This window comes from Athene noctua, chromosome 6, assembly GCF_965140245.1.
Source record: "Athene noctua chromosome 6, bAthNoc1.hap1.1, whole genome shotgun sequence".
NCBI classification, from domain to species: domain Eukaryota; kingdom Metazoa; phylum Chordata; class Aves; order Strigiformes; family Strigidae; genus Athene; species Athene noctua.
In genome coordinates, this window is record NC_134042.1 from 22,632,181 (window position 1) to 22,656,465 (window position 24,285).

A 24,285-nucleotide genomic window follows, 5' to 3' on the forward strand; every position below is an offset into this window, starting at 1 on the left:
TTAGATGATCCCCTGCTGACATGATCCACATTCCATAGTGGGGAACAAAAAAAAAAACAAAACAGAAAATAAAATCTTTTTTCTTACCCACAAGACAAGTGGATTTTTCTAAATGTGCTTTATGTAAAGGCATCAAGCTTTTTCAGTGAAATACTGGATTACAAATTCAAAATGTTTGTTTTGAGAAATTGTACTTCTGAAATCTGCATTTGAAACTATGATCTTTACTAACAGCGATTCTCTTCTAGAAAAAAGTAGATGGTGTTCAAAATCTGCTGTAGTAGGTTATAGCCATCATTTTGATCTGGCAGAGATGAATTTTGATTGCAATTGATAATGCTTCCCAAGATCTTGTAACAGTGTTTTTCTTCATCAAGTGGTGTGACAGGAGGTGAAATCCTTCCTGAAGGCATGTTAGAAGTTATGGGGTTTTTTACTGACCCAGTTCACATAAGTGCTTTCACAGCCCTCAAGTGTTTCCTCACAGTCAACTGCAGAGCTGTGTAAACAAATTGTAGAGCTAAAAAATAATATGCTGTGACTTTTATGACTTTTCTTTAGTCTTCTCTTTCATGAATTTACTCCCTGCTAATGCTTACAATCCCTGCATAAAATAAGATATAATGCCACTACATAACTTATTTAGTATGTTATTTGAAAAATAATCTTTGTTATGGGCAAAAAGGGGGAAGTGTAAGTAAACTTACAGAAACAGTGAGCCAGTCTAATCCGACTTTTAATAAAATTGCGAAGTGTATTTCTACCATTTTGTACACTGAACAAGGCCATGGTTATAGATAACAATTATTGTCATAACTAGATGTCTGAATGTGCATCTGTATTACTCCTGAAGAGCAAGTAACATAACAGCATAGTTACAATTGTAGTTTTTTAATTTTTTTTTTTTTTCTTCACTGCAGCAGGAACTCCAGAAGACAAAATGCGATTATTTCTTATCTATTACATAAGCTCAACTCAGGCACCTTCAGAGGTATGTATGTTCTTTACAGCTTCCAACACCAAATTCAACCACACAGGATTTTTTCTGTATTGTTTCAGCACAAAGTAGGTATTTCTGCTTTTCTTTGAAGCAAAGTACAAAATGCCCAGGAAATATTAAAACTTTAAATACCTATTGTAGTATTATCAGGGAATCTGCTCACAAAGATTTAGCCACCATTTTAAGGATATGAATGACTAGCAAGGAGGATTATCTTTTGAAATATTTAGTTCAGAGTTACTTCAAGACACATCTTGCCATGCTTTCTGTCACTGTGCTCCACTGCTCAATAGAAGTAGATAAAACAAAATGTTAATATGACTGGGTTTTTTCTATTCGTGTATATTCAAGAATAATTGAGTCTGCTGACTAGCAGATGAATAAAGGAGAAATGCTTCTTGCGACAGTATCTAAATAATTCAGAAAACAATTTCTTAATATTTATTTTGAATTTATGATTATTAGTTTCAAGGAAGACTTTCATTATACAGTAGAAATTCTATGAGGTAGAAAAAATAGGTTAGATTAGGCAAAGAGAAAGTATTCTTATGAATGTATATTATTAACTCCTCTTCATTTTTATTATTGGCTGTTGTGACATTTTACAGAAAACAGGATTCTCTTGGGTTTTTTAAAGATGTCAATATGAAAGACTGTTCCCATACCTGAAAGTGCACAGGGTTTGGTTCCACAAATACTGTTAAGTTTAATGAGAGCTGCTCGTAGCAAATGCATTTTAAGTTACATTTTCGTACTTGATAGGAGATGGGATTAAGACTCATTAAGACTTTTTGACTTTGGTTAATGCTATAACTTTACGCTGCTTATTTAGTATTTAGATAACAGTATTTTGTCTTTCCACATAAAGAGAATTAAGAGTAGTTTAAACCTTTTGCAATTCTCCGTAATTTCAGATTGATTTGGAGCAGTATAAAAAAGCATTGATGGATGCAGGTTGTAATCTTGCTCCTTTGAGCTACATAAAACAATGGAAGTAAGTAATGTCTTTTTTCTCCTATGTGAGGCTATAACTGGGTAATATTACAGAACTCAGTATTGTTATCAAAGAATTATATGTTACTTCTCATACGTCTTAAATTGTCCTTAAATATTTGTTCTGGCAGGTTTTTTTGCTGTCGTTGTTATGGTAATATGTGCAAATTGTATTTTAAAACTAAACTCCAGTAATGCCAGAACACTACTGAACATGACCATAGTAATGTACTTAATGATCCAAGACAGAAGCAACTTACTGAATTAAATTAAAAGTTGTGCTAGTTCAGACTCCACATATTTTTGTTCATACCAAAGGGCTATGCTGCCTATCAGTTATTCTGTTTTACATGGTATCAGAATTGTCTTTGTCTTTCAAGTATCAAATCTAATTCCTTTCAGTTCCTTAACTGCTGTATTTCTAGACAAGAGGGATGCATGTAATAAATAGTTACTTCCTGCAAGAGTTTGAGAAGCAGAACTTTTTCACTTTCAGATGACCTGAGTCGAACATTCTACAGCAGTATGTGCCATGAGATAAGCATTTGATTTCTATCCCTGCTTTCACAGGGCTTTCACTAAGATGGCTTCAGCTCCAACCAGCTATGGAAACGCCACGCCTAAACCTTTGGGGTATGCTCTTGATTAATTTTCTGTAAGCCTTTGGGTTCTTTTAGCTTATTTTAGTAGTACTGAAAATGTGATTAGTGCTGTGCAAGGCCCAGAATAAAACATTTCCCTGTTTATAAAAAGTTTTAAGCTACAGGCAATTACAAGCGTTCATCTCCCCTTAACCATGCATAGGACTTACACACAGGAAAATAAAAGGATCTGTGACTAAATTCACAAAGTAACTTAATATATTGATGTCTGCACCTGCATATTAAATATACTCTCACATGGGAAGAATTTGGCACCAGGACATGGATCTATGACAGCCATTATTTTGAGCCTTATTTAGTCAGTAACTAAAGATAAGAAGAGCCCTGTGCATTCAAAATTGATTCTGGCCAGGGCTTGGAGACTGCCAGAGATGCAAGAACACACTGCTTTTTCATTAGAATGTCCTGGACTAGGTGTCTGCCCGCTTGTTGAAAGGTATAGTCATTTGTTTCAAGACATGAAAAGATGACTGTGCTAAGAATACATATATCCCATACAGGATATGGGACTTGGGTCTTTCCATGCTTGAGAGGATTTGAATCCTCATTACCAACTTTACTTTCAGGAATGCACTATCATGGTTATATGGAAGCTGTGGCACAGTATGGTTAGAGAGAATTCCAGTGCCGTCTCACTTGGAAAAATTACTGGTTGGTTGGTTGGAGACACTGAGCATCTCTGGTAACTCTGGTGATTAGGACACCCGCCCACTTGAAAGGAGCACTCAAATCCTTGTATAACTGACCTTATAAAATGAACTGTTCGATGGATTAAAGACTAGAACTCAAGAATCCTATGGATAGGTGAGGATCTGACTGCTAGATTATAGGTGTATTCCCATATACTTGGTTGCTGTGTGGTTTGAAGAATGTATTTCATGACAGATTGAATGACTTGGTACTCAAGTCCCATCAGTGTTAATGGGAATTGGATGTCATCATAAAGTTTAAGAATGCCAGTTAAAAAAAGAAGGTCTTACACATCATCTTGATTTTGTTTTTCAGTCTGTTTTCACGTGTTATGAATACAGGATCACAGTTTGTAATGGAAGGAGTGAAGAACTTGGTACTGAAGCAACAAGTAAGTTTAAAAAACAATTAAAACCAAAAGTCTATCACATGAGCATTGTGAACATTTAGAAAAAAAACTTTCAGTACCTCTCTCATATTAATAAAATTAGCTGTACAGTAAAAAACAAAACATCATCCTTTGCTGGTGGATAGATCTATCACTTTGTAGCTTTGAGTTTTTAGACAAGTAAGGAATAATGTTCAGATTTTCTTTGAATACCTCCATTTGTAAGGAATTGGATTCTAGTATGTGTGATTTAAGACTGATTTCAGCATTATAAAAAGAACAGCTGTGGAATACTCAGAACAGTCTAGATCTTCATAAACAAAAAACGCCCTCTGTGTCTTTACTTAGAACAGCATGTATTAAATGCATCTGTTCCAGAGTGATTGAAAGGCTGAAAGTGTTCATTCTCTGTTCAGTTACAATTCAAGAGTTTTAGTTTTGCCACGTAAGTAATGTACAGCAACGATAATCTTGAAATGTACTTGAAAATCAAAGTGTGTTTATAACGATACAGCCACCTTCAAATATTCACTTAACTTTAGAAAATATTTCTGAGAATAATGTGCATGCAGATTTCAGTGTACACTCCCAAAAGAAAAGAAAACAACAAAAAAAAACCCACTGGTTGTAGAACTCACTGTAGCTGAGATGTTGAATTGTAGTTCCAGAAACTTGCTTCCCTGTAGAGAACGTATTGTTTTCTCCAATATGCACTTTCATCAGATAGCAATAAATAAATACAGTTTAAAAAATCTCATTCTGTAATGTTTCGACATCAAGATTTCTAAGAAAAAGATAATTCATCATACTATAATTCTTAGTGGAAGAATCCAAATTTAATTTAGAAATACAGCATATCAGAACTAAATAAAATGAAATCTCGCTATGCACATCTTTTTGACAAAGCTAATGTTATGATAGCTGTTGTTTGGTTGGGCATCCTGTTATACACATAATTTATGCATGAAAAGTATCAGCTATCACATAAAAGTTTTTAAAAATTGTGTCTGTGGCTTTTGTAGAGTAGCCAATGAAATTAATTCTGTGGGAATTTCACTGTGACTAAATGTGCTAAGTTGCATTTCACAGTTAGAGATCACTGGTATGTCATGAAATATAGTTGAGGAAACTTAAATTTGCAGCTTGTTACATTTTATAGAGACATCGTCAGATAAACTGTTACTGGTAACAATAGATAATGTAGTCTAAATGAGACTTCCTATTCTTCTTGTATTAAACATTTTGTCATTTCTTTTAAAATGTGTGGCTTTAAAATTCAGTATTCTTGACAGAGTGGCTTGCTTTGTTTTGGGTTCTAAGTGAGTAAGAAGTCACAATGCCGATGTTTTCAGGATTTTTTTTTTTTCTGGCTTTTAATTTGTCCTCCAGGTCTTTTGGTCTAGCCAAATAAAATCCTGTTCTTCCTCATGTTTTTAAGCCTGGTGTAGGTCTGTGGTATTTCCATTAAAGCTAACTTTTTGTTTCTCATTCGGTCATTCCGGGATTTACGTTGTTTTTTTACTAAGTGTTTTTCAGTGTTATTTGTAGCTCATCCTTTGGAATGTCCTTTTTTGATATATTCTGTCAACAAGACACATTTCCAGTTCCGTTGCTATGTAAACTCTTCTTCAGTTTATTATAACTAAAGTGGTTTGACTGTTTAATACTTCAGATCTTTTGTCCAAGCTAACATTTCTCATCTTAAATAAGTAGAAGTCATCTTGAATCTCGCCCCAGTTTATTCCTTTTCAGTTCATCCAAACATTTGTTTGGATGCTTTATTTACCCATTTCTTTGACCACATTAGTTCTTTTTTATAATCGCACCCTTAATTCTCATCTTCAGCTTTAATACCCTTAATTCTCATCTTCAGCTTTAAAATTCTTTCCTTAAACTGCAAAGTATTTTTTTAGCAAGTTTTGATACATCATCACATGTCTGCATATAATACGTAAATACAACTCTGTTCCTATCTTCACACTTTTATTTGCACTTTCTGTTCATCCCCTTCCAAGATGCTCCTCAGGTGTTTGCATTTTCTTTACAGAAAAGTAACTTAGGTGATGATAACAATGCTCAGCCTTTCCAAAATATAAGGGGAAAGCTGTTTAAACTAGGATTTCAAATGCCCTGTAAACCGTTCCATAAATGTGTGCTTGTGAATAATTCTTAGTAAGCATTTCATCATTCCATTAATTTCACGTTTTACAGAATCTACCAGTCACACGTATATTGGACAACCTTATGGAAATGAAGTCAAACCCTGTGAGTATAACTGCCTTCACATGAAAGGAGGTGGAACAAATGAAATCTTGAGGTTGTGATATGTAATATGCCATGGATTTTTTCTTCATGGTAATGGAGTTAAATCTAATCATGCTGTTTCCCAAGAACAGAGCCATTTTCATAACTATTTCATGAGATTTTTTGGCTAAAAATAGTTTCTAAACAATGACAATTTATTATTGGAACTAATGTTTTTGAGGGTTTTGTCTGTTCTGAGTTTCTGTTATTCTTGTGCTGTACTGAGTTTCTGTTGCTCCTAAATTTCTAAAAGTTAAACTGTGGGCTGAAATTTTCTTTACGTCAAGGTGATTTTTTTTTAAGAGCACAATTTCAGAAGTAAAATAGTTACAGAGAAGTATGTTAAAGAAAATTTTGCTTCCCACGTCTTTAAAGCTTTGCTATTTACAGGAAGATATTTTAGTACTCATGCAGTCTTTCAGTTTGCAAAGCAGAGTTGGTTTTGTGTCAGGAAGGTCGTCTGTTTCTGTGAAAATTTACTCAGACTTACATAAGTTACAAACTTTTTAAACACTTAAATTTTAACTAGATAGTCAAGATATTTGCTAGAATTTACGGCTAAAAATAACCATAAGTCTTTCTATACATAGTGTGTAGTCAAAGTAGCCTTTTTTTCTTGCTGTGTACCTCCTTCCTGCAGAACTCATTACATGAAATGAGTGTGCACAAACTTGTTTTGAAAAAAAATCAGGTGTTAAAAGTCATTTAGAAAGCTGTAATATGTATGCCACAGCATATCAGTCTTCCTTTTTTAATGACATCATTGTCAGGCAGAGAGATACAATTGAATTATTTCACACTGGTTACTAGATTAAAACATTCTTCTTAGTCCACTTTCACCTTCAAGTATTAGCTGTATGTAAAGAGATAAATAATGGTAAAATATGAAAATTATTAACATGCAAGTAATCCTGTCTTTTCTTAAACTGTACTTCATAAATGATGTATGTCATGATTGTTAGCAAAAAATTTGCTTTAACAGACAAAGAAATTTACACTGTTTTCAGTGGCATGGATTGTTGTCCCTATTTGCAAGACAGAAATGATGTACAGGGCTAATTTCATCTAGTCAACCAGCAGAGGTCACTCAGAACACTTAATACAGAAAGGTGAAATTAAAAACTACAGATAACTTACAAGTAGGTGAAAAATGAAACATTTTTTTTAAAAAATAAGCACTAGCCTCTTCAAGCTAAAAGTTTAGGAATTGATTTGGAAAAGATTACAAGACATATGGGGGGTTTTTTGCTGACGGGATATTGTCACTTTTCATTTAGTAGAAAACAGCCATGATCACTTTGATAATTTAGAGAAAACATTGATCTGCTCACTTGAAAAAGCAGAGATTGAGCCAGTCTGCCAGTGGCTTCATGTTTCACTGCCATGTCAGGGACTAGAATTCATGGCTCAAAACAAGGAGTCCTACTTTTCAAGTCATGGGAGACCAGGCAAGCTGTAAAGAACGATTCTCCTAACCTTCAGGAGAATTGACAGCAACTTCTTGAGTAAGTTTCAGCTAACAGAAACAAGCCAGAGAGTCATTGTGGAGTATGCTTAGACTTGCTGTACCATCAACAGAAGTGAAATTGTATCTGGAAAAGGTCAATGTGTAAAAATACACCACTGTGGCCTGTATTTATCTTCTGATGTTTGAGATCCTCTTCTATTCCTCAGAATAGGAAACTGTTGCACTGCTGGCAAAATACAAAGGGAGGGGAAAAAGCTTGACATTTTATTTTTTTACAACACAAAAAAAAAATCTCCTTTATAGTTCATTGAACATTACTAGCCACAGTGATTATTGTGTGAAATACGTATACAGATAAAAGTTGTAATGCAAAATTACAACAGATTGTTGAGAAGTCAATTATTACAATGAATGTAAATAAATTAATTTCTGAATATAAAATGCAACAGTATGTGAACTGTACAACTTGTAACCACCAACATTCACAAATATTATTGTCGGTTGAAATTTTAAACCTATTCAGAATGTATATGCTGTGCAAAACTGTAGGGTTGTCTGTAAATCTCTTTCTGTGTTATTTGTCCCTGCTCCTGCTTTTGTCTTAGAAGGATAAATGAGTCTACACCTGTGATTTCCAACTTTTTCGGAAACAGGGACAGAACAGTTCTTACGGACAGTAATACCATCCTGTAATTTTTTTAACTTGTCTAGATTGTTTAACCTGTAGTTACATTTCTTGAAATACTTACTCAGCAACATTCACTGATGACCTTAAAGTAATCCATTACTTGTTTTTTTCATAGTAACATTTATTGGTCAAAGCAGGTTTTTAAGCAGTTGCTTTGGGGCCTCTGTTTTCATAAAGGAATATTCTGCTCATAAATCTAATAACATAGTTGCTTTATTTTGGTATCGTTAAATAGAGATTGATTAAAACCATAAACCTTTCTAACACAAAAAAAAATATTGTCAAGTATATGCAAATTTTAACCCATGAAATTGACCACCACTTGCTATAGAAATATGGAGGGTCTTTTAAGTATCTTCCACAAAGTACTTTGATTCTGTAGTAAGGAAAATCTTTGATAGGTAAACGTTTAATATTTTTATGACAGAGGCCCAAAGGGGTTTAGCCTCTGTCAGTACAGTATGTACATCTGTGTTGACTGAAGAGGTAGATAAATCTTATTTGTAATATATATGAATGGAACTGTATTTTAGTTAATATCATGCCTTTCAGTGAATATGGTATCTTTCAGGTTTAGGATATACTGTATGATTACCTTCCATGCATTACAATTAAAATTCTAAAAATGGGGGATTTCCTTAATCCAAACTAGTCACGTTAGCTTCTACAGAAAAACAAAGACTGAAAGACAAGGGTATTTTCATGGGTCTTTTTCCATTTTAATTTTAAATCTTGAAAAATAGGTTTAAAATTTCAAAACTATAAATTTTATCTTTGAATTGCTTAGGAAAGTCACAAATTCAGTCGTGTCTAAGGAAACCGCTATACGGTTGTTTTTATTGGCAGACTAGCTATTTCTTAAAGCAAATAAAATCTAGTAGGGTTTCTTTCCCTGCACCCTCAGAACTGATTTCAGCAGGAATGGTGTATTTAAACAACAAAAAAAATAAACTAGCTTATCACATTTCTGTTACTTTACCACTTTTTGTATGTCTACTTACACAAGCCCACAGCGAAAAAACACAGCAGTAATACATTCAGGAGGAAATGTTTGTGATGATACTGGTTTTTTAACTCTTGATTTTAGTTCTGGCATTAATCTGTAATTCATTCTAACAAGCAGGGAAGCTGCAGCTCTTTGTCTGAGATAGAGGTTTTTCTAATACCAGTTTTAGTCTAGCAGTATCCATTCCCATCTCTCTCATTACTTCAAAGTTGCTATACCACCTTTATGTACAAGGCTGCCAAAATCATGAATGCTGTCAGACTTTACAAATGCAGTTGAAATTCCCGGTGGAGCATATAAAAGCATTTTACAGAGGTTCAGTGTGAAATGAGATCTAAATTAAATTTTTTTAAAAGCCAGATTTGAGGATAAGAGACATATTTTCTGTAATTACGTTAAAGTCCTTATTATCAAACAGATTTATTTTCTGTGTGTGTAACCACCACATGTATACTAAATATTTTGTAGTATTTGAGATAGTCATGCTTTGTGAGCTCTAAGAAATTCCCCAAATAATGTCTATTATTCAAGAATTATTTCTGCTCTACAGAATCATCAAAACAAGAGACATGTTGCATGTAAGCACCCAGATGAAATCAACTGTAGTCCTGCACACAGTTTATCCACAAACTAAACTTCATAGTACCTGGATGAAAATGTAGTATAGAAACAGAAGAAAGCCAACTAGTTGTCAGAAGGAGTTACTAGGAAGTTTTGTTTTCCATCCATAATAATTGGTAAAAATCCTGCCTGTTGCCAATAAAAATATTGGAAGTACCTCAGTGTTCTGTGTGAAGAAAAAATTTTTTTGTATAGTTTAGACAGACTTTTTAAATCCTTGTGGAACTCATTTCTTTTTCAAGAGCTTAATTTTGGTTTAATAGGAGTCATAAATCATGAAACAAAAAGGATAAGTTACATAACAGTAGCAGATTTTGATCTATCTTGTATTTAGTATTCATTGCCATAGAAGTGCTTTGTTTTATATTAAATCAATAGCAGATTTCTGTAACCTGGAAAATTTTAGCATTTATAACTAACCATGTGATGTTCCTCTAAAGCTGGTGACACCTTAACTTTTCTTTCTGCATACTGCCTTTCTGTTGGGACTTATTATGCAACCAGCATATTTTTTGGAAAGTGTGTAACAGTCGATTTTAGATGAACCAGATACAAAAACCTCAATAGCAGCCTTCATAGCTTTCTGACTGCTGTTTATTCTGTACCAGTTCAGTTATGCACAAATACTATAAATATTAGTGGACAGCACAATTAATTTTTAATTATGTGACTGCTAAATGAGAAATGATGTTGTTTTGAATGGTGTTTAATGTAATAGACACAAGCAGAAATCATAAGCCAGAATTCCCATCTTTTGAGATAAAAACATACTTTTGAATAGGAGACAGATGACTACCGGTATTTTGATCCCAAGATGCTACGAGGCAGTGACAGGTGAGTTTACTATGAGTTTTGCTTGTTTCCTTGTACCCTCTGAAAAGGCTAACTTAAGAAATCTGGGTTTATTTTACCTCTGACTACAAGTACTTAATTTTAATCATTAATTCTAAGTCAAGACAGTTGGTGTTGAAGGAATTCACAACAGGAACTTGGATCAACCAGATAAATTTTTATAACACTACAAAAAAAAAAATCTTTTGTTCCACTGACTGAACATGCTGCTGACACGTACATCGGTTCAGTCACAGGAGTGTGTGCTAATATATAGCAAAAATAAATGTTAGAATTCTCTTTAGCTGTACTGGTTGGTTTCTTTGGAACTTTTTGGATTTTCACTGTCAAATTAAAAGGTCATCGCATAGTGCACCAAAATTTCTTTATCACTTTTTAAACAGTTAAAATTTTACATTGTTACAAAGTTAACAGTGAAAAAAAATCATTAAAAATTGACTGCATTTGTTCTTGTGTAGGCAGGTGCACATTTTACATTCGTGTGCATCTGAAGGGAGGGTATAGTTTATTTTGCGAATAAAAGAGAAGAGGAATTCCACTACAATCTTACAAATCTATATCTCTTGCTTTATGTCATCAACCAATAACTGTAACTGATAATCTCACTTATCCTAGAAATGGAGAAGATACATAATTGACAGTATTTTATGTTTCTTGTTAGTTACAACTTTCATTGTTTTGTTAATTTTTGGAGGATTCTGTGCAAAGGTTTTTTAAAGCCAGCGGGTTTTCACATAAATATGCGTTTTTACCCGCTCCATCTAGCTTTTCTCTTGCTTTAAACAATGTAAAGATAGGCATTTAGAGCAGTTCATCGACGTGCCATTCTGTGTAGCTGTAATAATCATCATAAGGAAAAACAATCTCTGGTATGGGGTTTGTTGGGGTTTTGTAAATAAACTCAAGCTATATTCCTTAAATCATATTTGAGCATGGCAACAAAACTACTCTAGCCATATATGGGTTTATCTAATTCTCCCTTCAAATATTTATATAGATGATAAAAAAACATAGGTTTGACAAAAAGGCTTGACAAAATATTACTAGTTTAAAATAACAATATCAAATAGTATATTAATGGAATGATATTTTAAAAATACTGATTTTTTTTTTTTCCTAACCTACTCCTGTTTTAAGAAATACTGGCACATCTGTTACTTTTTAAATAGAGTAGGAACTGCATTGCTGTAATTCAGTCTTAGCAAAACAGTATCTTCACATTCTGTGTAAAGCCTGTCAAGTATAAACAGACCTTGCCCTCTGGAAGGATGACAAAATATATGTGGATTCGTCATATCATATCCAAATCACAAGAGAATTGGGCTAACTTTTCTCCTTATGGGGAGTCTGTAGTATTCATGACAGATAAAACAACGTATTAGAGAGAGCCATTCCCTCTTAAAACCTGTTTTTCTGATACACTGGAATCTGTGGTCAACTGTTATTTTTTACTCAGAAAGCTTGAAATAAGGGAAAAGGTAAGTTGAAGCAAAAGATGCAATTGCAATGCTTTTAATCTGTTAGAACATAAGAAGTATTTGGCTGCCTAGGGCTGCAGGCCGGTATGGGGCAGAAAGGTAGTGGTAGTGTGTGAGCAAAGGATGAGAGAGCAGACTGACCCTTCAGAACTTTCTCTTTTTCCCTTCCTCCTGAAGGTGCAAGGTGATGCAGGAAAAGAGGTTTCTCCCTCTCTGCCTGCTACCTCCCTGTGGCTAGCACTGTGTCTTCAAATGGAGAAGAGTTTGTACCACCTGAACTGTAACTTAACCTCTTCCTCCTTAAATCATTTTAATCCTAATGTTGTTGCAGAACACATACCTGCTGCCTATGGTAGCTTTTGTGATTTTGAAGCATCACTAAGTATGTGTGCACGCACTGCAAACTGAGGGGCTTACCTAGTTAAGATTCCAGTAGGCAGGATTTGCATCATGAACTGTGCTAATGCTGATGAAATATTTTACTCACTGTATTTGCTCCTAGCTAGCAGCACTATAGTTAGAACTTCTAAACTCTAAATTAAGTGTTGCCATAAAGCTTATGATTCAGACAGCAACCTTAAAACTGATGAAGTTAAACTCCTGTTTGCTCATGTTTTGAGTCCTGTAGATGATTTTCTATAACAAATCATTTAAATAAAATACCTGGAGAATGAATGCAGAAAAGCAATTACTGTTCTATTTTGTATCTTTGTGTAACATTATATAGTATTCCATAAACATGATGTGTACATGATACTTACTTCGTGTATTTATATTAATGTCTAATAAAATTTAAGTTGTAGTTTGTTTGTGTTTCTTTTTATAGTTCAGTTCCAAGAAACAAAAATCCATTCCAGGAGGTAAGTCACGTAGAAATTATTTTTCAATGTTCCTGTGTTTTAAAAAAAATCCTGAAGTACCAGTCATTTTTGAGGATCATGATTAGGAAAACAAGGGGTCATGTTTGCAGAAACCATTTAGCCTAATTATATCTAGTATTAATTATAATTAGCTGTTATTTTGAAAAAGTCTTTTCATCTTCAAAAGACTATGTAAGCATTAACTAATACTGGGGAAAAAAATCTAGAGAATTCTTGTGAAGGTAATTACAGGGATTTATTAATATCCTAATTGGATACTCAGCAATTTAAACCCCCTATTTTCATACCAGACCTTTAGAATGCTCTCTAGATTTAATCCTTTGTTCAGCCTTAAACAGCGGTGTTGACCACTAATTTAAGTGACAGGATTTTAAACAGTCTCTGCAATTAAAGGAGAAAAGCAAAACAACAAATGTTGTCGTTTTATACAAATGCCAATAGCTTTCAGTATTTTTCAACGTAAATATTTGCAAATAATAAAGTCTTACTTCTCTGATCTTACTACCTAGTTTCATAAGCAAAATCTTTGCCTTGGCAATATACATGTCTCAGATTTCTCTTGAAATGTCCTGATTATCCTCCTGAACAAAAGAAATACCATATGATGTCATATATATGACTAGCAGATGGTCATAGCAAAAATGTCAGTAGTAACATAAAGTCTATATAAAATTGGTATAGCGTAGTCAAACAATTTTAGATAGTGAATGTTAACAAAAGTTATGCAACTCCAAAGTCTCCTTTTTCTATTAATTGTTCTCTTTTAAACATAGCCCAGAAAATACTGATGGCCTTTACCTGTAATATTAGATTATTACCGGTAGTAAGCAGGAGGTGGAAAAACAACAGCAAAGTGTATTCCTTTATAACAGAAGTATTTTGTGTCCCAAACTAATTCTTAAACATCCATGGAAAAATTTTTACTGTTGCTATGGACACTGGAGACATCTCTGCACAAAATGTAACATGTTGAAACTGCTTACGTTTCAAGTATTCCTTATTAGAAGATAGTGACATGTTAAAAGCTCTCAGCTTGCTATTCTGCATCCTACTAAAACTCTTCTGTTATCTTTCAGGTAGGAAGCTAGTGATTCTGTGTCCAGTTCTTACTATACTGCAGTGTGATTAGGATTATTTTTGCTGTAGATTTAATGATTTGATATATATTTTACTACTGAATACTAAGAATTTGAATGCGTCTTCTGATTATGTGTGTGTTACCTTTTAGGCGATAGTGTTTGTAGTTGGAGGAGGCAACTATATTGAATATCAAAATCTTATCGACTACATAAAGGTATGTGCACTTCTGTCAGCTGTAGTCTATGACTTACTGCCAGAAACAGTTTTAGCAGGTTTTCTTTAACGTTTAGTATTAAGAAGATTAGGTCTGTGAAATTAGCCTTACCATCCGTCAGGGGGAAAAAAGTATGTAAGAAATCAGTAGAAAGTGTGGATTATTAATTCACACCAATAAAGAGTTACTGTTTCTGGTGAGTTTGCTCATGTTGCACTTTTGAATTGAGTAAATAAATGTCATTCTGCTTTATTTTGTCTTCATACACACTTAACATGGGTTTGAAAATTGTCAGCAGATGTAGCTGACTGAATTAACCTGTCTTCTGTACTGACACACCAAATGTTGTCAGTTCGGCTGTTCATACTGTTTTAGAGTTCTGTTACTAGTTTTTGTCTGCTGTTGTTAAATAAAGCAGCTCTAGCATATCATTGTCTTGAAGGTGAGGAACTACTCATTATTGTCTAGTTTTCATAGATCTTGCAAGAGATACTAAAGTACTTTTACACACGTAACTTAGCAATATAAAATCAGTTCAAAACAAGGCCTATAGATAACAGTATCTTAGTTTACAACAATCTTGAGCCTATTGTCAGTTGTTTCAGAAGCCAGGATAATGCAAATACTATGCAGCCTATCAGAGCAGAGATCAGATTGGCATCAGTAACTGACCATTTATTATTTTCCCACATTTAGAAGGTTTTGCTAATGAGTTAGCTCATTCTTGATGTGCTGCATCATTTGATTCTGCGTAGAAATCATAAGAGGTGTTACATGCACAAAGAAGAAAATGTATAAACAACTATGTAATGCTAGTGTAACAGACTTAATTTCTCTGGTTCCAGCTGGCCAGCCTAGCAGAACACACGTACACCAAAAATCAGTGGATGGAGAAAAGTAACATCATTAGAGTTCTTGAGGGGCAGGGGTGGGATTCAAGCATTTTCCAGGAATAAGAAAGTACAACAGGAACCTTGATAAAATTTTGAAGCAGGTAATAAATTATTTAAGAGCAGCAGCATACCAGTCTTCCTTCCCAATCTTAACCTTGTTCATGCTACAATCGTCCTGTCCTGTGATGGACTGGATTGAGGCTTTTCACAGAAAAGAATAAATATGGAGCCTTAGTCACTGAAAAACACTTCTTCCACAAAACAAGTACGTGAGAGTTTTATGTCCAGGTAAATCTTAAAGAATGCAAAGTCAGAACATGTGTACCAAGTTGTTTTCTCCCTCTAACAAGCAGTCATTTTGGAACAGAGCTGGTCTGGATAGGGGAAAGGATAAGAAGAGGAATGTAAGTTAAAAAGAAATTATTTGGGCTCGGCTTAGCACTTACCACTCTTGATAACTAATTATAGCATTCAGCGGGGCATCTGCCTGTAACAGAGTGCATTGTTAAATTTTGGCTTACTCCTTAGTTTACCCAAAGCCACTTCAGGTGCCATATCAATTCAAAAGATGCCCAGCAACATGCATGTTTGTTACTTCCTACTAAAATAAAACTCTGAATCCCCTAGAGGCTAATACACTTCTCTGATACGTAGCTGCCTGCTGTCAGAGCTGAGGTTTGCTCTCTATGCGTATACATATATATGTGTATACACAGAGCATTTGCATGACAACAAACACTCAGTGCTTCATACAAGGTGGCAGGAAGCTGAAGTTTGAGAAATAAAAAGGCAAATGGGAGGTCACTTGATAAACAGATGGAGAGGACAGAAGGAACTGAAAACTACAGGAACGGTAATGTTAGATCTCTTGGAGAGTCAGAATTAGGACGTAGTTTTTCTTCTGGAACCTGTGGGCAGAGGTTTCTGCATCATCAGTTTTCACAGCTGAAGAGTGCTGTATGCTTCTCCAATCAGACTGCATACTTGGTCAGCGGGAGGTGACCTCCCAAGGGGGAAGACTCCCTCACCGTTATTCCACTTAGCCATTTGCTCTGGAAAAAACAAGAAAGGTTAATGAAAGGCTTAATTCCACCTTCCACCCCCCCAGAGATTTGTCTGCCTTTCCCAGGTGACTTTTACTGGCTTATCTAATAAAATTTGCTTTGCCATGCAGTACACTTCCAGCATCTGTTGTTTCAACAGATGTAGCTTATTAATTATTCTAATATTCGATCAGTCTTCCTCCAGAATATAAAAAGAGAAAAATCAACAGCTCTGTTCTTGCAAGCAGATACCACAAAGATTTTATTCACTGCTTTATTTTTCTAAGCACTATCTGTTTTGCCAGTTTGACTCTGAAAGCACAGAGAAAGTATTTTAAAACTTTCTAAAACAGGAAGCAATGTTCATTCAGCTTTGACATTCTGGGTTTTTTTTGTAGGAGAATTAAGAGGAACCCTCAAATCCAATTATTTGAAGTTCTGTGCTAGAGTGGACTATCTCACATCATCAAAAAGCAAATATTTATGTCAGTAAGGTAGATTGTGCCTTAAAATAAATATATTGGCCAAGTTCAGTTCAACATGCTGAAAATGTGTCATTAAAATTGCAAGCCATAGGGAACCTCTAAGAGGAGGCTAGCATTCTGGTTTGTACAAAATAATTCAGCATGTTCTTTCAGTTCCATTTGGTTCGAAAGGTACTGCTTGATAATCTGAAATTTAAGAACAAGAAATTTAAATGCAGCATATTTTTTCCATCATTAAAAAATACTGGACTTTGAATAGTACTGAGGTTTGGGGTTTTTTTAGATGTTAAGCAGTTTCAACTTGTCTCCAGTAATTATTTAGAGATACAGCTCTTTGTTTGCATGGACTAAGTAATTAACTTCAATTAAAAGCATACATTTACAAAAATTACACTTTTGGAAGAATATATATGACAGACTGGAAGTGTACACTAATGTATTTTAGAGCTGTCTGAAAGACAACAGTCTCGTTTCACAATTATCTATATAGTTTAAAATTTTTTTTTGGTACCAGGCAGAAAAAAATGCTATTGAGTCATACTGCTGGAAATGGAATCTGTCAAAATACTAGTTTAGATCAAAACCAGGCCTGTTTGATCAAGATTTAAAAAACTGGCCTGAAATGTGGGAAGATGCAAGCTCAAGATGCTGATCAGCAATGAGAATAGTTTATTGCCACAAACCACTCAAAATTAATAAAGATGAGGATTTGAACCAGGATTACCATCTCCCCAATTAGCGTGTGACCACCAGCTAAGGACTGTTTGAATCTGATTCCATTACTTTCTGCTGAAACAGCACAATGGTCAATATATATGAAACAAAATCATTTTGTCAAGGCTTGTGTTCCTGTTTTGCTCTTTAATAAGTGAGTTTTACCTAACATGGGAAAATGCAAAATAACAGTGAAACAGATTTCTCAAGCCTATGCTTGACCTTTGGAAGAACCATGGGATTATTAGCCCAACACTGGAAATAAATTCAGTCTGAAATGATGTTACTACTTAAAATAATTTTCACTTCCAAAATGCTAACATAGCACTTTGGTAGCCTTACTCAAGTGAATACTGTTAAACTGCAAACTAGGTTTGTTAAGCATCTGATTGAAATCAACATTTTGTTTCAGACTCTCTTTACAAAAAGAAGTGCTGTTTTTAGCATCATCATCATATGGAAATGAATTACAGGTTGAAGTTTACAGGCTCTAATGCAACATAAACAGTGAATATATTGTTACTATTCTTAACACAGTGCCTGGTTATTTTAGGAGGTAGGGTTTGCTCAAGTAAGGTTGTTTGCCTCCCCAAGTCATTTGTAGATACATCAGAGATCTTAGCATTCTAGTGTCTTTAAATGTGTAAAATGCCCCATTTTTCCCACTTTCTTTCTGCCTCTGGTCTCTCGTTTTCCACTTTAGTTATGTTTTGGATTTTTTTTTTCTGGTGGAATAACTATTCCTTTTTCAACCAAAAGTGTATTCCAACATCATCAAGATTTGTTTTTTTGGTATACAGTTAGTTTAAGCCACTTATGCTGTTTGTTAAACACTTGATTTTTTCCTGTCTTGCCTTTTTTTAGGGTAAACAAGGCAAACATGTCCTGTATGGCTGCAGTGAACTTTTTAATGCTACACAGTTTATAAAACAGGTTGGTACTTTTAATAACCTCTGTAATATTTATTACTTCTGTAACTGTGTGTTCACTTATTTGCCCTTACATCTCTCTATGGATTTTACAAAAAAATCAAACTCATTTGTGAAAGATTAATACACGTTCTTGCTACCTATTTTCACTTGATTGAAATGGACACTGTATTGTTAGTTTTAGTTCACAGGTTACACAGGTAATCAGGTTCTTCATAATTGCTTTTACATAAGTCCTGATGAAAACAATCACTCAGTTCTTAATACTTTCACAAATAGCATGTCTTCCCAGGCTATTCTAGCATCTGCAAGTTAAAAACTGCTATTCACAACAGTGATCTTTAAAAATTTGTCTTAAATTTTGCTATTTATAAATACTGGCCTAGTGGAGGCTTGATGTTGCCCATACCTATACTAAAATCAATTTTTTAGTGCTGTTAAAAACATTATCATCACCATTACTTCTCTATGTCTCCATCCAATACAGATGCAAAATAAAAATTATTCACGGAAATCAGCAAATAGCAGCCATTCAGTAGCTGTCACCACCTATGGTTTTACTTTCTACTAATATGAGAATAAATTTGTTACTCAAAACTATATTTTTAAGAACTAAATTAATTCTTGCTGCACTTGAAGGACACAAATGGTACCTACCAGCTTATAACTCTTCAGTCAGCTTACTGAACTTTTTTGTTGACTTGACTGTGTATGCTGCACCTTTACCTCTGAGATTTATTCAGATCTTATGATTTGAAGCTCCATTAAATATTCTATTACCAGCATAATTCTGGTTGCAAGACAGAAGTATTTACTGTGTGAACTGGATATTAGTTTGACTGAAAGAATAAGATTAGCAACCTAATAGTTTTCTGTCTCTTCATGTTTAGCTCTCCCTACTTGGCCAGAAATAAGACTGAAACACCATTACCTGCATGGCAGTGTGACGACAGAGAATTATTACAACATTCAGATATCTTCGTATCTATAGTTTTGTCATCATATTAAAACTTAAACCCATTTCATTAATATGATAACCTTTAAAAAAGATCTGTAATTACTATGGTGTATATCAACGTTTCAGAAATAAACCTTAAAACCTGCTATATTTTTGGTGGGGGTCAGTTTCACATTATTACATTCTAAATTCAGTATTAGCTACGGTATATGACAGAGCTGGCTGAAAAGCATAGCATTTTCAAGTTCTTGTATATAGTTTCTGTTACAGTAAACAAAGCAGTAGCTTGAAGAAAAGGTCGAGTCTGTCTTTAGGAGATGTGTTCTTCCTGAAAGCCAGATTATTTAACAGAAATGAAAAGGACAAAACTGCCTTTTAGAACCACAGACAAACAGCCTCAGTGCAAGAGAACTACTACTTCTAGTAGGAGTTATTTTATTTTTATTTTACCTTTTCTCTTATCCTTTATTTTACCAAAATCATTATACTTGTACTTAAATTTGTGCGGTCTTTGCTTGATGGTCCAAAGATGAAGATACCTTCAGTACAAGTTTCTGATACAGTAATTTAGCTTTTCTCTTAAGGTTAAGAGAAAATTCCTTTCTTACAGAGTCACAAACGATGAAACATTTAATAATTTTCCTCTGTACTTTTTATTGTAACTGCTTTTGCTGTTATGTTTGAGAAAAAGCCAAGTCATACTCACAGAACAGCTTTTAACTGTTTTATAAGCGCATATGTAAAATAGAGTTTTTAACAATTGCGTTAGGTAGGGGTAGTTTAGTAGTTTAAAGAATCTCATGATAGAATTAAGTTTTGCCAGTAATGACATCTCCGGAGAGTGTGTATGGGAATTGAGAGAATGTAACAAAATTTCTTTATAGATACATGTCTCTAGAAATGTCCTCTCTGGAAATAGCACTGCTACTGGTGAAGCAATGATATGTCTTCAAAAGGAGGCCTAACATATTCAAAAAGTAAGAAGAAAACACTTCTTGTGGGTTTATTAACAAACTGTGAGATTGTAAGAATTACTGGCTTACTGTAAATTTTTTCAGCAGTGTTTCTTGCACTATTCTTCAATGTTGAATGTTAATTTTGCTCTAAAAGCAATACTTTTTCCCCAGCTAGATTTTTTTCAGAACATCTAAACAAGAAATGCAGTTGATCTATTCTTTAGAAGTAACACAGTCTAGATTATACATATATATATTATCGTATTATTTAATTAGCTGAATGTTGTAAGCTACTCCACAGTACTACTATAAACTTCTAACTTTACAAAGTCAATAAATACATTTATTGTCCTGTTAATTGCAGTTTTTGTAAGTGAGCAAAAAGTGAGCATTTGTAAGTGACCAAAAACTCTTCCATACTCGTCAGCAAGGACTCATTGTGTCAAATAGAGTTTGTTATTCTAATTCCCTACATATACTATATTTGTTACTAAAACAAGGTCAAAGTGCATTTGGAAAAGAAAATTACATTTAAGGTGTTTATTGCTTCCTGTGGAAGTTTGTTCTAGGAGCTTGAAATAATCCATCCCCAAGAAAACTGTGCTTCCTGTGCAGTTTTAACCTTGCAACTGATAACTTCTGAAAAATCTGCTGACTGCTTTTTGTCTAGATCTTGTGGCAGCCTGTGGTATGATGGACCCTGCTCAGTTAAACCAGGAGCACTCCTAAATCACAGCAACAACATGGGATTTGATTTTTTAAAAAATGAATAAATACAATTTTAGTACTTCAAACATTCTTCTCTTTCCTCTCCAAACTAGCTTTCTGGATTTGTTGCATTAGTAGTCCTAAAGCTCTCTGTTACCGTTAAAATCTTAGATTTACCACTCTGTCTCTGTAACAACCCAAGATACAGCGTGCTGGGTTTTGTTACGTGGCCCTTTCCCTCAATATTTCCTGGGAAATTAGGGATGGAGAAGGTTGTACATGAAGCCTCCATAGTTAATCTAGAAGCAAGCAACGTTAAAAGTAAGCTTGGCTCATCAGCAAGTTTATTCAGTTTATAGCCAGTCACCATACCCTTCAGATCCTCAAAGGTCTGTGCTTAAAGGAGAGGTTATGCCTGGCTCAGCAAGTCTTTTAAGTAAAATAGTACCAGCAGCGTTCATGTTGCTAATAAATATTTTAAGTGACTGCATGGGGGACCAGGGGCTTGTCAAGCCTCTTCTTTGTTAATTAACCTCGGGCAGGGCTGGCTGGCAGGGCAGTGCCAACGGCAGCACCAGCCTCCAGTACTGCGGCTCCAGCTTCCATGTCTGAGGACTGGCAATTCTTCATTGGGATCCGCCTTCCCATTTAGGTAAGTAAAAGCAACACAGGGCAGAGTTTCAAGGGCTGTACTTGTTCTCAGGAAGAAAATAAGCAGTCTGGTCTCCAGCTGTGGAAAACTAGGACATCTATCTTTCAGGATGTATAGACAGATCTTACAAATGGTTACATGTCACTTAAGAATTAATTCACAGTTTGAAATGATAACTCTTTGCTTGCTTTCTTAATTTGAAAGTTTTAGAATATTTAAATTGATATTTTGTGAATTAATGATGAATGTGGTGCCTTTGTTTTTTCAGAAATAGATACCATATAAGGGAGAGATAAGAGCCAAAGATGATGGATTATGACACAGAATGTTTCACAAGCAAGCACATAATTTTTTGCTTGTATATTAGCAAAGCTAAATGCTGTATTGTCAGTTTTTCTAGCACTGAAATAAACCCTGTCTTTTTTATATGTGAATGAAGTGAAACACCACTGGTGCAATATTTTCTCCAGATTCCATTACCAATATGTTCCAGTCCTCTAGGAGGACCTCTTTTACTTCATTTTCCTGGGATTGTAAACTACTGAGCTCCAGCTGGGTTTTGAATTCACCCTTAAACTAAAACATCAATCCACTTCCCATAGGTAATTAATCAGCCATGGACCCTGTTCATTCAGATGTAGTTTGAATTGGTAACTCACAGGAAAAGATACCTACTCCTAAACATCATAGTCTGTTGAGCTGCAATACCGAGGCCATTTTTTTCTTCCCAGTGAAAAAAACCTGTGGCTAGCCAGCCTTCCCTCACCGTAACCAGCTCTGATGAGTTCTTTGAAAGAAAACAATGTGAGGATAAGCCCTACGACACAGGGAAGGTGACTATAAATCTACCTTCTGTGGTTTTTATATCTCCATCACCTCTATCATGTGAGGGATATGTGGTACTTTGAAGAAGAGGGAGGAAAAACAAACAACTGGAAATCCTCTAGGACTTGCTGGGAAATTGCACAAGTCTTTTTGCTAGCCACACCACCAGCTTTCTCATAATTCTGCAGACCATGTTCCTCCACAGGGGAGAAGTCTGTTCGATTAACCTTGTCTTGCATAAGGCAAGAAAAAGCAGTGTTACTATCAGCTCAGGGCTCTCAAGGAGGAAAGTGAGTTCTCATGTCTTTAGTCACACTCACTCCTCCCTGGAAAACGAATTTCTGCAGGCTCAGGGCCCAACATGAAAATGGGTGAACCCAAAAGAGGTCACTCTTCTCCAGAATTTTTTTTTTTTTTAATCATAAAATCTCTTGCTTATTAGTTAGAATTAAGTTTCTGTCTTTTTTTTTCCTTACATCTCCCTTTCAATTCACTGCAATACCAATGATCAAAAGCATAGTCCCCATACTTTAGGAATAGGATCCAGCTTAGTCAAACAGTCAGTGAAAACCTGATGAAAACTGATGTAGTTTTGTAATTGTGGCAGTCAACCCATGAACACCAAATTTTGATGTTTTCCAAATTCTTTTTCCTCCTTTAGGTGTCATTAGTAATTTCTTCTGCTGTTCTCCTGGCCTGGCCTCCCTATGTGCAGTCCCTATCTGGTCAGGATCTGGGCTTCAAGCGCCAAGCCCACCAGTATCCTAGCCAGGCTTTCTACAAAGCCTGACAGTTCTTAAAGTCCATTCGTCAACACTGGCGTGAACCCTAAATTACATAAGGGCTTTAGAAACCTGTTCCAGTGTCCCAGCAGAGACAAGGATTTAGCCCCAAAATGCTTGTATTGATATCTCAAAGGAAACAGCTAGCTCCCTCCCAAACCCACAGAAATATTTGTACATCTAAAGTTTCTGAAGCAAAAACACATCAGAGTTAGAAGAATCTTTTGGCACAAGATGACCTTGCTTTCTGTTACCTATTTCTAATAAACACTCATTTTGGGAATGAAAACACTGCTAAGAAAATAAATGCAACTCTTGCTGACTTAGATCCAGAAAGGATGAAACCTGGACTGCATTCTTTGGAAATTTTCACAGTTAGAAATCAAGGACAAATGTCTCTATCGTTGCATTAATACGACACATTTTTATGCTGTTCAGATACAGAACTTTTTTTTCACAATTACAATAGAAAAGCTAAATGACTGCAAAGGATAGTCACTGAAAGGCAATCTTACTCTAGTCTCCTCCTTCCTTAAGATTATTACATTAAAGGGATTCCATTATGTTCAAGTGTTTTTACTGATTCCCCAGAATTTATTCCTACTATACACAGTATTCCAGTTTTTTCTGAACATGCCTAGTGCTCCCAACTGCAAGAAGGTGCTTCTGCAGCTGCATCCTAAAGAAATCTGTAAGTGAGCAGCCACTGTGTCCAAGTCCAACTTCTCAAACAGGTTTGTTGGTTTTGGTTTTTTCCCTCTTCACAATGGAGAGGGATGGCAGGACTGATTGCAGTTTGCAGATGCATCTTGATTACCATCTTAGTTTCCCTTGCTCACTGAAGAACAATTTTGACTGCATCTGCGACCTCGTGACTGCAAGAGCTGCAAGCCTCGGCACTGCACAGCCCGGAGCTCAGCTCTGCAGGCTCACAGACTGTCTGTGGTAAGGACACCATGGCTGCTTGAACCCCAGCACATCCAAAGCCCGAGGAGCAGTGTTCAGCAAGGCCCCA

The 24,285-nt window shown here is 35.1% G+C and overlaps 1 protein-coding gene across 2 annotated transcripts in view; it reads left to right on the forward strand.

The window, feature by feature from the left end:
* Positions 1–22,069, forward strand: part of SCFD1 (sec1 family domain containing 1) — a 56,652-nt gene extending 34,583 nt beyond the window's left edge. Inside the window, exons 16-25 of one of the 2 annotated variants that reach the window (XM_074909828.1) lie at positions 924–991; positions 1,915–1,994; positions 2,564–2,626; positions 3,661–3,736; positions 5,945–5,998; positions 10,602–10,654; positions 12,977–13,010; positions 14,260–14,325; positions 18,325–18,393; positions 19,280–22,069. In XM_074909828.1, the coding sequence (XP_074765929.1) occupies positions 924–991; positions 1,915–1,994; positions 2,564–2,626; positions 3,661–3,736; positions 5,945–5,998; positions 10,602–10,654; positions 12,977–13,010; positions 14,260–14,325; positions 18,325–18,393; positions 19,280–19,303 (587 nt within the window). In that variant the 3' untranslated portion in view covers positions 19,304–22,069. Of the gene's footprint in view, positions 1–920; positions 992–1,914; positions 1,995–2,563; positions 2,627–3,660; positions 3,737–5,944; positions 5,999–10,601; positions 10,655–12,976; positions 13,011–14,259; positions 14,326–18,324; positions 18,394–19,279 lie in introns of both variants that reach the window. The other variant, XM_074909827.1, reaches the window with a different exon arrangement.
* The last annotated feature ends 2,216 nt before the right edge of the window (positions 22,070–24,285 follow it).